Here is a 13,528-nt window from a genome sequence, read left to right on the forward strand (position 1 = left end):
TTTCTTATATATTCGCGGTGGCAATGTTTTCTGAATATTTTGTAAATTCTTTCTATAATTGCAAGGTGACAGATTTCGGAACATGTTCATTGGCAAGTAAAAAATGGATGATGCATAGTGGAGTGTTAATAGATATTAAAATAAATGACTTGTTATTCAGAGATCTCTATGTGCCACACAATTTGCAGTACAATTGTCATAGATTGGCGAGGAGGTACTTATTATAACGTAAACAAAGAAAACGCTTACTGCACTAGTCTAACTTCGAACGCATCAGCTGACGTTCAGCACTTACTGAGAAAATGCCCGAGTGGAGAGGTCAAAAGCGAGTTCGCCAAAACTGTGCAGCCCCGGAAATAGGACTAATTCCACGAGGCTCCCCGTTACGGTGGGGCGTATCACCATGTAATCTAAACAAGCTCGGTAATCGATGTACGCGTCTGACGTGGGCTTGTTTTTCTTTGCCCTACGATACCGTGGCCCCACATCGCTCCCCATCCACCGTCACGATCGGACAGCTGGGAAGCGTGGCCCGATTGCGTAACGAGGACCGTGTTCCTCGGTGCTCGTAAAATATAATCGTTTTCCTTGGCTCGGCCTCTTCGAGGCGCGTTTATCGCGCGGGAAACCGCGTTATCGCGCTGCTGGCCGCGCAGAAACGCGGCTGAAAAATCCGACAGCCGTGCTTAGAGGTCGTGGCCGATCTTATTTCGCATTTTTTGGTCTCGATATGTCACTGTCAACCGTTATCTGAAGCTTTCAGATTCTAGTGTCGTAGACTTTTATCCGCTATGGCGCGATAAGCTACTTGATCAAATTGCGCGTTGCTATTTTGTTAATTCTTTGTTGACGGGATAAAGGAAGGTATAGCTGTTCGTCCAGACAGGGAAAGAAGTCGAGAATATACGATTAGTAGTTGTAAGAGAGTAGCATTTAGGAATGAAAATAATTAATGGTCACTAAGGAGGAGCAAAAATATAATGAAGCAAGAAATTGGATTCGTTGAGGAATTACCTGAAAAAATCCAATTAATTGTAGCAAAAAAAGGAGAAAAAGTCATTGCCGTGGCAAGTATTAAAAAAACGAGTACCTACGTGACAAGCGAGCAGACTGAAAGATCGCAATTTCCTTAGACCCCGATTCGCGAACTTCCGGCAAAATGCAGCGTAACCTGCTACAAGTTAATCGATTCCCTGAACAGCGCAATCGGGTCCATTAAGTTTTTTACCGCTGGCTACGCATAACCGAAGTCCCATCGTTTGACGTAAAAGTCTCGGAACAAAAGAGTGTTGAAACAAGACGATAGAGTCCCGTCGACATCCTCTCCCCCTTTGCTCTCCTTCCCATCGGCGATAGCACAGTGGTGCAGGAGATTCGATGTCCGTCCAGAGAAAAACGAGGAACAAGCCGGGTGGAAGATGGAGGCACGATAACGACGGTGGAAATTGAATTCTCTCACCAGTCATCCCTGCTGCGAAAGTGCATGTACACCGTGCGATTCCTCGACCAATCACAGCTCGACTATTGAACGAAGGGAGTCGAAGGGTCCCTGTCCCTTTTGTGTCGAAACCGGTGCACAGGTAGACGCAGGGTTCCTACTTCTAAATGTAGATGGAACCAGATGAAGTAGGTAGTTTTTGCACATCACGAATTAACAGGACTTAGGAATATTTTTTCGAGAATATTTTTCTAATCTTTTACGTTCATGAACAATCTGAACGTTAAAAAACGTTTAAACTGTATAATAGGTAATTCAGTATCGAAACTACCTCTTTGTTCTATTATACAATGCCCCAGAGTCTTAGCAGCTATTTAACGCACGTTTTGTTTCTATCTAGCCAGAGTCAAGGGATGTTTGGTGAACTAGTTAGTGAAATTGGAATTGAAAGCGTGACCGTTCGACATTACGATAATTTATCACTCAAATAAATGTATGGCCGTGGTGTTCAGTCGTGTACGAGTATCAATTTACATGACGCAATGGATATGTAATCTGATATATCGTGTAACGGCGCGTACAGAACCGCGAATGAAGGTTCTCATCGGAACCGACGCCCAGGGTAACGCAGAATCGGAAATGATAAATTTCCCCTTTCACCCGCCGCAAAATGTAGATACTTTCTTTATCGACTTCTTACCGCAACGTCATTCTTTAATGCGGTTACGTTTCACAGAAGAACGACATGTCATTTCGAGGCAGTAATAAGCGACGTTGGCGGTTACGAAGTTCAAAGGAACCGCATATGTCTCGTTTCTTTCATGTAAATTGCTGTTTTCTTCTCGCGCAACATATTTGCCGTATATTAATGATACTTTAATGGAATGGGAGTGTTCTTCAACCTTTCCTACTCGATATTTCTTTCCGTTAAGTTGCCAGAGCAAGTAATTACACTCGATGTATTCGTCAAATGAAGTAACCGATAGAATTTAGTTGTTACCGCCAAATATCGATCTATCAGAAATGTCAACGTCTCAATTGATTTCTCATGTCGTTATGAACATGTCTCGAGTTAGAGATTAACTAAGCTGAAGTCGATAAAGAACAGAAGTAATCGAATGTGGGAAGTGTAAACGAAATGGAAAGTAAATGCCGATTTTGTTGACACATAGTAAACACGTGTTATAAAAAAAACGAAATAATGCACTCACCAAATACTTCGAATCGGCACAGTAAAAGAGACAGAACGATAAACCTGTGTGAGCTCGGAGAAAATGTACTGGAATATCACGAAATGAAGAAACACCAATCATACTTTCGTTCTCAAGTTTCGAACAAAGTTGCACCTGAGTTTAGATATACGAATACTAGATAAACTTCTGTAGGGATAATCATGCACTGCTTTTTGGAAACATAGATCGATAATTTCTGCAGTTGGTGAATAGGTAGCGCTGCAGTAGGCAATTGGCATAGCTACTGTTACCAACTCTATGCGTGACATCATACAAGTTTTATTATTCCGGTGAATTTTTTTAATAAAATATTTTATACATTTTTCTAATGAAAAACTGAAAAAATGACTATAACTTTTTACATTTTCAAATTTTGATCGACTTGGATATCGAGTTTATGCTGATCCACATCGAAACATGTCACATGGTCACGACAAGTCGCCATAAGTGGCCGCAAGAAAGTGGCGCCAGTTTCCCGCTCGAAAAGAGAACTAACAAACCGAATGATTCGTGTTCGCGCCCTAGGTTGTGACACGCGCGTGCACGCGCAAGAATCGTGAAACGAAGAGTCCTAAGTGACAGATACTGAAGGAATTCTGTCCAGAAGCAAGCAGAGAACTCGAAATAGAAAGCGGCGAGAAGAATCGATCGACGAAGAGGTTAGAGGCGTTCGAAAAACGTTGGTTCGACGCGATAGGGGATGTCGGAGGACAGTAACCTGGACGAAGACTCGTAAGAGGTAAGAGAACGCGTAGACTTGTATCGTTAAGAGGTAAGCCGTGAATAGAAGCGCAGGTCGGTGGATCCCGACAAAAGGTGAGCCCACAAAGTGGGTCTGGCCGTGTAGGTCCGCGGAAGGAAGGCGGGAGGCACAGCCGGCCGACTTGGTAAGTACAGAGGAGATATATCGGCGCTCGGGCGGATTCGGGCAGCCTCGTGCGTTCTCGCTGGCTGGTGGTGGCCGCGCACCTCCGCCAAGAGTTTCACGCTGCGTGGAACGAAACTCGTACGCGATCAGCTCGACCGAGGCAATCCGGCATCCTTATACGTATGGCCGCTGCGTTCTCACCGATTTCAGTGTCTTTTCCCCCAGGAAAATCGCGGGGATCGTTCGCGAAATCGTCCTCGTAATCGGTGAACCGCGAGTCGTGTCCGCTCAACCCCCGTTTTCTCCGTCTCGCCGCGTCGTCTCGAGGCAGTCGTTCGTCACTGGATTCTCGGAGGCAGTGTACCGTAAAAAGTTCGCGGAAGACGGTGAAAACGCGTTACGGTGCTTCACGCTCGATGACGTCTCGCCGTGGCGAAGGAGGAGGCGCTGCTGGCAGAATTGGAGGGAGAAACGGAAGCCACGGTGACATTCCCCTGTTCGTTGTTCGCAAGTGACAACCCTCCGTGGAAAAGCCTCTTCTAGCCACGCGCGGCACGGACAGGCTGCTCCCGACGAATGACCGAGGAGGAAAGGGCCGAGGAAAGGGCCGAGGAAAGGGCCGAGGAAAGGGCCGAGGAAAGGGCCCCCGATAGGGCCAGGTAACGATCCGAACGGCGAAGGAAAATCGGAGTCGTAGGCGGGGCCTAAGGTCGGGGACACGTGACACGGAAACTGTCACGCCGCCCTTGTCCTCCCCTCCTTCACCCCCTCCACTCGACCGAAAAGCAGCCAGCCAGCCGGCTATACCGACTGCGTGCCGCCGAACGCTTCTGTCCGCTCGCTCGAGCTGCCAACGAAGCCTCCTCTGCCTCGATCGAGCGGCTACATTTTCATCAAAATGCACCACATGCTGCCAATGACAATTGTGTTTGCGCGAGGACTCGTATGCTCCCTCGCGAACGCCCATCCCCTTTTTTCCTCTTTTATGCTTTGAATTTTGCCAGTGACGTGCTGCGTCCCTTTTCCAGCGTGTTCGGAACGGAAAGAAGAAAGGATGAGGAGATAAGGACGTTGTGCTATGGAGCCTACTGACTCTCGCGTTTCTCATACCTTTCGGCGAGAGCGAAAAACCGGAATATTTCGAAACCCCTCGAAACCAATTCTGGCTGCTTTCTTTCCGTTCGCGTAGCTGAAGCTAAGGATAAGCAGTGGGTACTATGAGAATATTTCCTAGTCGCTTCCTCTCGAAGATACAAGGCGTTCGTTGGCATTCGCGTTAGTCGATGCCCGTGACATTCGGTAGGACTGGTCCGTTCGTCTGGAATAATGTGCATTCGAGTGAACCGCGCGCTCGATAACACAACCGTCGCTTCACTGGAGATTCCTCCAGAGTTCCACAGCAGCGGTGCCGAGTTCTGACGCGAGTTTCGCTGGTCGGCGTGAGATGAGGCCGTGCAAGGGGCGTCGCGCGTGAACATCCCGAGAATGCAGCAGGGCAGCGTGGGCGGCTGCGACGGGGACTCGGTCTCGTCGAGTCCATCGTCGAAGAATTTCATCGCGAACGACAGAAACTCGAGCGACGCCGACGGCCGTGTTAAAGTCAAAGTCGAGGCCGCAGAGTCCACGGAGGCGTTCGAAGTGAAGCGAGAGCCCGAGGACGAGTGCCATCCGCCGCAGGAATATCAGTACGATAGAAAGCCGATCGTTTCGGCGAAGATAGACGGGAGTTTCGAGATTCCTGGCCACTGTCAAGTGCAGCACCAACCATACAGGCCGATGACCGGGGGTTTGCCAAATTCGTACGCGTTCCCACACTTCTACGGACCACCGACCATGCTACCACCTTCCTTTTCCAACGCGAGGCCCTCCCCAGACCGCTCCATGGGGAAGATCGAGGAGCACGATCACGATCAAGAACGATATAGAGTGTCCAGTGTCGCTGGTGATGGTGCGTTTTTTCATCATGAACCTCATCGGTTTGAGACTAGTGACTATCATCATGGCAAGCCAGCTGGATATCCTGGAATGCCTTACGGCTCATTCAGGCCTTCGATGCACCATCGTTCCGCGTACGGGGGGCATCAAAACAATTGTGCCTACAGGGCCATCCCGCCATATAAGTACAGAAACAGGAAATGGAGCGGCGCTCTGCGTGGAATGCATCCCTCTATGCCGGTCAGTAGAATCATTTTAATTCGGTTGAATTTCATTTTGACCTTGAACCTCCTTTATTCAAGCTTGTTGCTTTATTTAAGTCCCGCCGAGTAGCTAGTAGATAAATATCGTTTCAAATGAAACAACGAGATAGAATTTATTTTGTAGTCGACAGAGGTGGAAGTATATTTTTGTATTATTTTCAATCACTCAACTTCAATGAAGCCGAGAATCCACAGGACAGCTAAACTAAGCTACGCTACGCTATGGTAAACTAAATTTAAAAATATTTGCTTCAATACAACATACGTACATACGATAGCATAGCACAGCTTAACTTAGCTTGCCGGTGGATCACCTACTTGAAGTCTCAGTAGTCTAATTACATTTACATCTAACATTAAGTTAGCTTTATTATCTAATTAAGATTTCAACACCTCATCCTTGAAAAATTGAAATGTTAATCGCACTTAGTACAGTTCGAAGTTAAATAAACGTGCTCCTTAGATGCAGTATCGTATTGCGCGCTCCAATAGTTTTATCACCTCCTCAGTAGTGTGCATAAAGTAAGCGTAATATACATTCGAATCGATCTTTAATTCACTGGCGTGGTGGGAGTCCTACTCGTTCGACGCAGGATGCGTGTGCCCCTTTTACTCATAACGCGGTTATTACGTGAGAAATCGAAACACAGATGCCTAGGTTTCTCAGTTCAGTTCCCCCCGAAGTGCATGTTGCCTTTCGTTGCGGCGCGTTTTCAATTCTAACTCGTTAATATCGACACGTACGCGAAGAATACCCCTTTGTTTCCATACGCGGAAGCAAACACCGTGATTTTACTTGCAGATTATTTTTAATTGTATTCTCCGTTAATGATGTATTGAACGCCACTTTCTTTTGTCCGATCTAGTCTACATTGTAAACGAAAGGGTATGCATTATGTAAGAGCGTGCGTATTAATTGAATCCACCATATATTTTACTGATTCCACTGTATTTTACGTTGATGGAGCGCGAGGTCCGCTGGCGCTTGTCCAACTTTCGCGGTGGTTTCGTGAAGCAAGGGAGAGCCCGAAGGCGCTCGAAGGGCTAGGATTTTTGTAAATCATCGCGATCCTCGGCCCGCTTGAAATCACAGTGGTTAAAAGCGGGGTAGGGGCTAAGGCAAAAGTGGCGTGTAACTCGGGTCCTTGGGGAATCGTTGTTCCTGGTCACGTCGCGTTATCGTCACAAGACTTGCGAACACCGCCCCTAGTCCACCGTTCCGTATTAATGAAATCGAATGAAAGTTCGCGATCGTTCGGTGAAAAATTACGCCGGTCCGTGACCGAAATTACAGTGATTACAGGCGCGAGCGTGTCGGTTTGGCCCCTCGGGGGAGGACTCTGCTGGCGTCTCGGTCGGTGCCGCGGTTCAGCCCGATGCAGGCCCGATGCAGGCCCGATGCAGGCCCGATGCAGGCCCGATGCAGGCCCATTCAGAGCCACCCTGGTCCGATTACCACCGGGAAACGGCCAATGCCCAGTCGGTTCCCTCGACGATTATTATAATAATATCCGAGTATTAAAATAGATGCGCGTGCTGTTTCCATCGCTCACCTTCGAACGCGACTTCTGGATCTCCGCAGCGTGCAGCGCCACCAAACGCATTACGTATTCTATGGTTATATAATGCGCTGTTACGAATAACGCTTGGTGTAATGTGGTTACTTTACAAATTACGCCTGCAGCCAGGCTGCTGGGGCGAGGTTCGATTAATTCAAATTGCCCCTCGCCACGATGTGTGTGTACTTCTCCGTACCTCTCACTGTTACGCATAAATTAGTCGCTTTTTACCTTTTTTTCTTCTTACCTAATTGCAACCGGTGGAACGCATAATTTCAGGAGGCACAAGTGGAGTAAAGTAGGTCGCGACGAGGCGTGACATCGATGTCGCGCTACCGAAATTATTAATCTTCACGGCGAGCGGATGCGTGATGCGATGAAAGCGATACGCTTTAATTCGCAGCTTGCGAATACGGGACAATGTTGTGGTCCCAGTGTTGGCGAGCTTTGGCTACGTTAGCTGAGGAGGTTAATTTTCAGTGTAGGACCCTTGGGACTTAGGAGGCCTTTAGTATCTACTTGCGTATGAGTTCGTATCAGACATTGCTCAGCAATTATGAATCCTTTCTCTACTTTCGCATTATGTAGGTGCCTGTTTCCTTCGTTTTAATAGATGTCAATAGGAATATTCTAAATATTAGAGTAACTAAGTATTACTCATAATTCTGTTGGCAAATAAGATCGTGATCCCTGACAAAACTGACTGCTGCTCTATCAAACATCGCTAAAGACGAATGAACTCATTTCGTTCCCAATCAGTCTTGCATATTCAACTCTACGAGGGCACAAGATGAACGATCCAGTGTTCCTGTTGGACAGTTCTGCAATCGAGAATGAAACCTAACCCGCAGAGCCGTAATCGGCACCTTGAATCGCGCCAAAACGGGTCGAGGCGCGACTCGATCCGCGGGAACTTGCTTCTGCGCCGAAAGTGTCCTGGTCTGGATCGGTTGGCTGCAGCGTAGCCTCTCATCTGCATACCGTTTCCTCTCTCTAACGACCGTTCATCTTCCGCGGTAGGACGTTACGCACCTGTATCGAGATAACGCGACGTAACGTATACTCGTGGCGAATAAGGGCATTGAATCGACGCCGATCCCTTCTCGTGTGCCTGCCTTTTCCTCGGGCTTCAGTCGCGCTCGCGGATAACTCCGGGGCGCGAATCAGTCTATAAATTTTGCGTCGGGAAATCGCGCACCTGCGGGTAAACCCGAACCGCCAAATCGATTTCGAGATCCTGTCGGAAGATTCTCTGCTCGTTTTGCGGCAGAAGCTCCAGTACTCTCTTCAATGAACGCCGAGTCAACTGTACGTGTATGCTGTTCATTTTATGCTTTACATTTTTTTCAAATAATAATTTGACAAAGATAGTGCACTATTATTGGAACGCAGACACATTTTTCGAAATACTTTTTATCAACTTTTGTAGATAACATTACGATTCAGTTACATGGTGTAGATTTTGTATAACCATTAAAGGGAATCGTGCAGCTGGTGCAACAGCTTGTCAGACTTCGCGGCTTGGAAAAGGTTAAAGCTTCCTGAAGATGAGTTATACAGTCAATCGGAATCGATCACTTTCGACGACTGTTACCATCGTTCCTTATCGATCCCGTTACGCGGGGGTACAGGACGCCCATTTAATAATTTCGTTACTAACAAGAACCAGCATTACCTTCGATCTCAACTATTGTGCCGTCAATAAAGCAGAGTACGGAAGTTAGCGGGCACCTGTTTACGGTCACGACAATTTGCTCTCTCTTCCTCCGTCTAATTTACCACCTTATTTTCATAATTAAGTGTATTTAATTATGCAAGTAACTGTAAACGTTGCGTAGCGTGCTCCTATTCATCATTCGATACGCATAATTATCTCATATAATCTTCGTGTACCTGTCAATATGCAATTTCCACGTGGTTTTGATTGTATTATAAGAGAAAAACGGAATGTCCTGTGCTCTACTTAACGATCAACTGGCAATTACCTTTAATTATAATATTATCAACTCTTAGTTGATTGTCAAAGAAGAAAAACTGATTTCGTTGGATTTAATCTTCTGATAAGAAATTTCCTATGATTTGTCACTCGAATGCGTCTTACTGACGCTTTTCCCTATAGATCGCACTTGTGTACGCGCGTGTGACCGAAGAAAAACTTCACTGTGGTCGCCTGAGGTGCGTGAAAAGGAACGAGTTGGAAGAGAGGTACTAAACGGACGCATATAAGTATAACCTGCCCAGTCTGGATGACGCGTTATTTAATACAAAACCGCGTCGATTTGCAAATAACACCGTCGAAAGGAAGAGACGACGAAAGAAAGAAACACGGTTCGCAACGCCTCCGGACAAGCCGCGTCGCAGGGCCTCGAAGGGAATCCGCTCGCCAGATGCGTTTGCAAGCGAGGGCCACCGATGCGTTTTTCTACCTGAAGGGCGTCCAATTGAGCGCAACACATGGCGCTGCGCGGTGCCCTGCGTGGTGCCCTGCGCTCGCCACCGATTCGTCTCGTCTCGTATACTCGCGCAAACAAGTTCAGCCCATCTATGCGGTGTATTTTTCGGGACAGACAGCGGACGAGCTTTGATCGGGTCACAGAGCGAAAAAAGTCCATTCGTGGTTGGGGGATACGGTGGCTTTGGAAAAAATGAAGAGTAAACGAGAAAGTAGTTTTCGAGGCGCACACGTGGTGGAGCGTTCGATTCGAACGACTTCGATCACTCTCTCTTGTCGATACGTTTTTGTCACTTGAGCCAATTTTTTCTTCTGACAGAAAATTAGGAAAGTATTTAACGAGGAATATACTTCTTCTTAAAGGTATCTAAATAGGGTACTCTAGCTCACATTCATCAATCCAAAATGGAACGTGATTTTGCTATGAAAGACCATGGCTATACCGTATCGACTTGGACCCTATTGTACTTGTTGCTCGCAAAGGCTACGCGCTTTTCATTGTTAACAAGCATGCTAGACAATGTTTGTTTTCTGACATAGACCTTCGAAGCACATTGTAGAACTTTTCTGCCCTAACGACTGTTGAAGGAATCCGGAATCGTGGACCACTCGAGTTTTCTGGATCGTAAAGCGATTTAAGTGCGCACTACAAGGTTGGTGAACGTCGACGCAGTCACTCACGCGTATAGTCCTCTGTGGAAACCAACGTAATTAACATTTTACTTCTTCCTTGATATTTTGCACTTAAAAGTCTTCTGTTAGAGACTCTAAGCTGCAATTAGTTATATTCACTACAGTTCAATTTGTTTAATTCCTTTAAAAATTGAAAATGATCTACTAACGAAATTTCTAATTTTATTTCACCAAATAATAGTTTTATCAAAATTTCGCTGTATAAAATTTCATATGTATGCATGCTACATGCCTATTTAATTGCTTATGTAGAAATCGGTTACATACTTTACATCTAAAGGTGCACACAGCGTGCAAGCCTCATTGTGAAAGCATCGTTGGTATTGCCTCGCTTCCATCGGTGATCATCGAGCTAACGACAGAACCGGTGCATGACAAAAAATGTTGCAGGCGTTATTACCGCGAAACGGAGCATCTCGATGATAGCCAGCAGTGCACGCAGACTGGTGTTTGTGGCTGGCGTTCGCATGGGGACTCCCTTCGATACGCAGCGTAGGTAATCACGTGGCTTTACGTGTCACTTTGTAGCCCATGAATAATTAATGGCTGCGCTTATATCTCTACTCGCTTTACGGCCGTATTTTTTCATTTTGTTTCCCCGATTTCGACGCGCACGCAATCGATTGACGCGTTTCCGCGGATGAGGAGTAAAAAGGACGCGGACGACACGGCTCATTGCACTCCCGTAATTGTCACGATTACCTCCTTTATCGAGGAAACGGCTGCAGTGTTGCATTACTGCTCTGTTTCGCGGCCGTCTCTTTCCACTACTCCGTTCGATATGTCAAATCAAATAGCATGAAATTAATGGAATCATTTTATCTGTCACTATCGAAATTTTCCTTTTAGTATAATAAGATAGTCTGCTAGCAAATTACGTAATTATCCGTAACCTGTTATGACTCTGTAGATTTATATTTCTCAGTTCTTTAGCCTCTTCAGATCAGTCTATATTACTGCCGATACTACCTACCTATTATGCGAATTGCTTCTTCTGTGTTGGAAAAAAGGATCAATTCCATTAACGAATCGAATTAGAAACGCGTGCCGCTGAACCCATCGAATCGCTCAAATCCAGAAGCTCCATTTAGGATAATTGAAATGAGACTGAAAGGCGGGATAGCGAGTTAGGTGAAGGGGGCTGCATGTTCGACGTTGAGTGAAAGTACTAAAAGTGTACCGTTCTCTTAATTACCGGGAATTTAACCGACAATCGAGCTCATCTGTCGTAAACGTCGGCCTGGAAGATAACGATATCAGCGAATTATAAACTCGAGCGAAAGGACTGCGAGCGCAACAGTCTCCGATAACTCTTTTACGACTTCGTTTAATTGCGGTCGAAAGTAATTCTATGACATCGACGGATATCTCATTGCGACCCTGTAGAAAAGAAAACAAATAAATTAGATTTAAAAACAATGCAGTTTATAAGACGGTCACGACTCCAAGTCGAAAGGTCACCGCCACCCTTTCTGCAAATAAGCGGTCGCGGAACGAGAGGGGTTAATTAAAAAACGGGGGCGATCCTCGGAGAAGACGCGGGCGGGCCCTCTCGAAGGGAAATCATCCGTTACGCGTTCTTCAGCCTGCAATTCGCCGCGGCTAGCGGCGAGCGGCGAAAAAAGGAAAGGGCAGGCAACAGCCCTTCGCGTTATTATTAAAGGACGGTACCGTCAGTCGTCGACAGCCGCAGGACGAGGCGCGTGCGCGCCGAAACCGCAGCTTCGAAGCCGCACGCTAATTATTTACTCTTCGTTATGCCTTCCTGTTGACGTGGCGTGACGATTCTGTGTCCCCTGTCGCCACATATGCATGTATCATTCGATTGCCCCTCTTTTCGACTTCGTTGTTTTTGCCTGACCGCTTCCCTCCTTTCGTCCCTGCTTCAACCGAGATTACCAATAAAGGTGACCCTCTTCCGTTCTTTTTGCACATTGTAAATTGTTTTTATGGTAATGCTCTCGAGTAAAAACATGTGTGCCTTCAAAATCCGAGAGAACTCATTACGCTATTTACTATTTTGTTGTATTCAGGGATCTAATTTATGATGGTAATGCGCTCTTCTTCGCTCCTTGTATTAACAAAGACCTTGCAGATGGGATTACAAGAAAAATAGTATAATATAATATATGTAAATGCATCGTCGTTACATTGTAAATATCTCCAGTCGACTTAGCGCAGATTGTTTTCGCTAATTTAACTGCACGACTTTAATTTAGTCTTTATATTGCAAGGAAGTCTTATGCATAATTACATCAATATTATCGAATTCAATTTCAACATATTTAAGACATCTTTACGCGCTATTATTCCGTCGAGTAATTGCCATTTATTCATATGTGGCAAATAGTAATTAAGGTTTTGTTTCCGAGTTCCTGATACGTGAGAGGTCCCAGAAGCGGAACGCGAGGAACGCGTCGATACGATTGCGAGCACATTTTCTCATATATCGTCTTGATTATTTCATTTCCTTTTTCCATGCGAAACCCGTCTTACTGCCGGACGTTTAAATCTCGCAGAAATTCCGTGGAGACTGATCGTGTGGCACGCACACACATTCTTTCTCGATCGGGCATCACGCACGTCGCAAATATTTTCACACAATCAAATGCTCCCGTGCCTGTCCATCAGCGCGATCTTGACGTCACAGAACACGATCTCCGACCATCCATGCGTCTTAGACGATTATCTGGTCATGTGGACGCGCGTCTCCGAGATCAGAGATGACTTCACCTGTTCTCCTCGAGTTCTTCCTTCGACAACTTGTGGTATAGAGTAAGTTTCATTTCGACTTCGCAGCGGAATACTATTCTAAAGCAAAATTGTGAATCTTTATTTGGGATCAATGATAGAGGTCCTGTGATCGTTTGCCTTCGTTTATAGCCAATTACGTATTGAAAGCTACGATAAATAATAGGCATATTAGCTTCCCATATCCCATTCTACAAATGTATGCGTAGTAGTCTGGGTCTATTAAGTTTTATAGACTGTGGATTTCTATTTGTGAGAAGTGGATTGACCTATTATAAGAAAATGTTAAAGGTTAATGAATGAACACTCGTGATGCCTTCAACCATCTGTATCTACA

At 45.9% G+C, this 13,528-nt stretch overlaps 1 protein-coding gene across 1 annotated transcript in view; it reads left to right on the plus strand.

The window, feature by feature from the left end:
• The first annotated feature begins 5,023 nt into the window (after nt 1-5,023).
• Nucleotides 5,024-13,528, plus strand: part of LOC143177372 (uncharacterized) — a 70,958-nt gene continuing 62,453 nt past the window's right edge. The window contains exon 1 of the mRNA XM_076375246.1: nt 5,024-5,713. Within this exon, the coding sequence (XP_076231361.1) occupies nt 5,024-5,713 (690 nt within the window). The remainder of the gene's footprint in view (nt 5,714-13,528) is intronic.

Source organism: Calliopsis andreniformis, chromosome 3 (assembly GCF_051401765.1).
Source record: "Calliopsis andreniformis isolate RMS-2024a chromosome 3, iyCalAndr_principal, whole genome shotgun sequence".
Classification (NCBI taxonomy): domain Eukaryota; kingdom Metazoa; phylum Arthropoda; class Insecta; order Hymenoptera; family Andrenidae; genus Calliopsis; species Calliopsis andreniformis.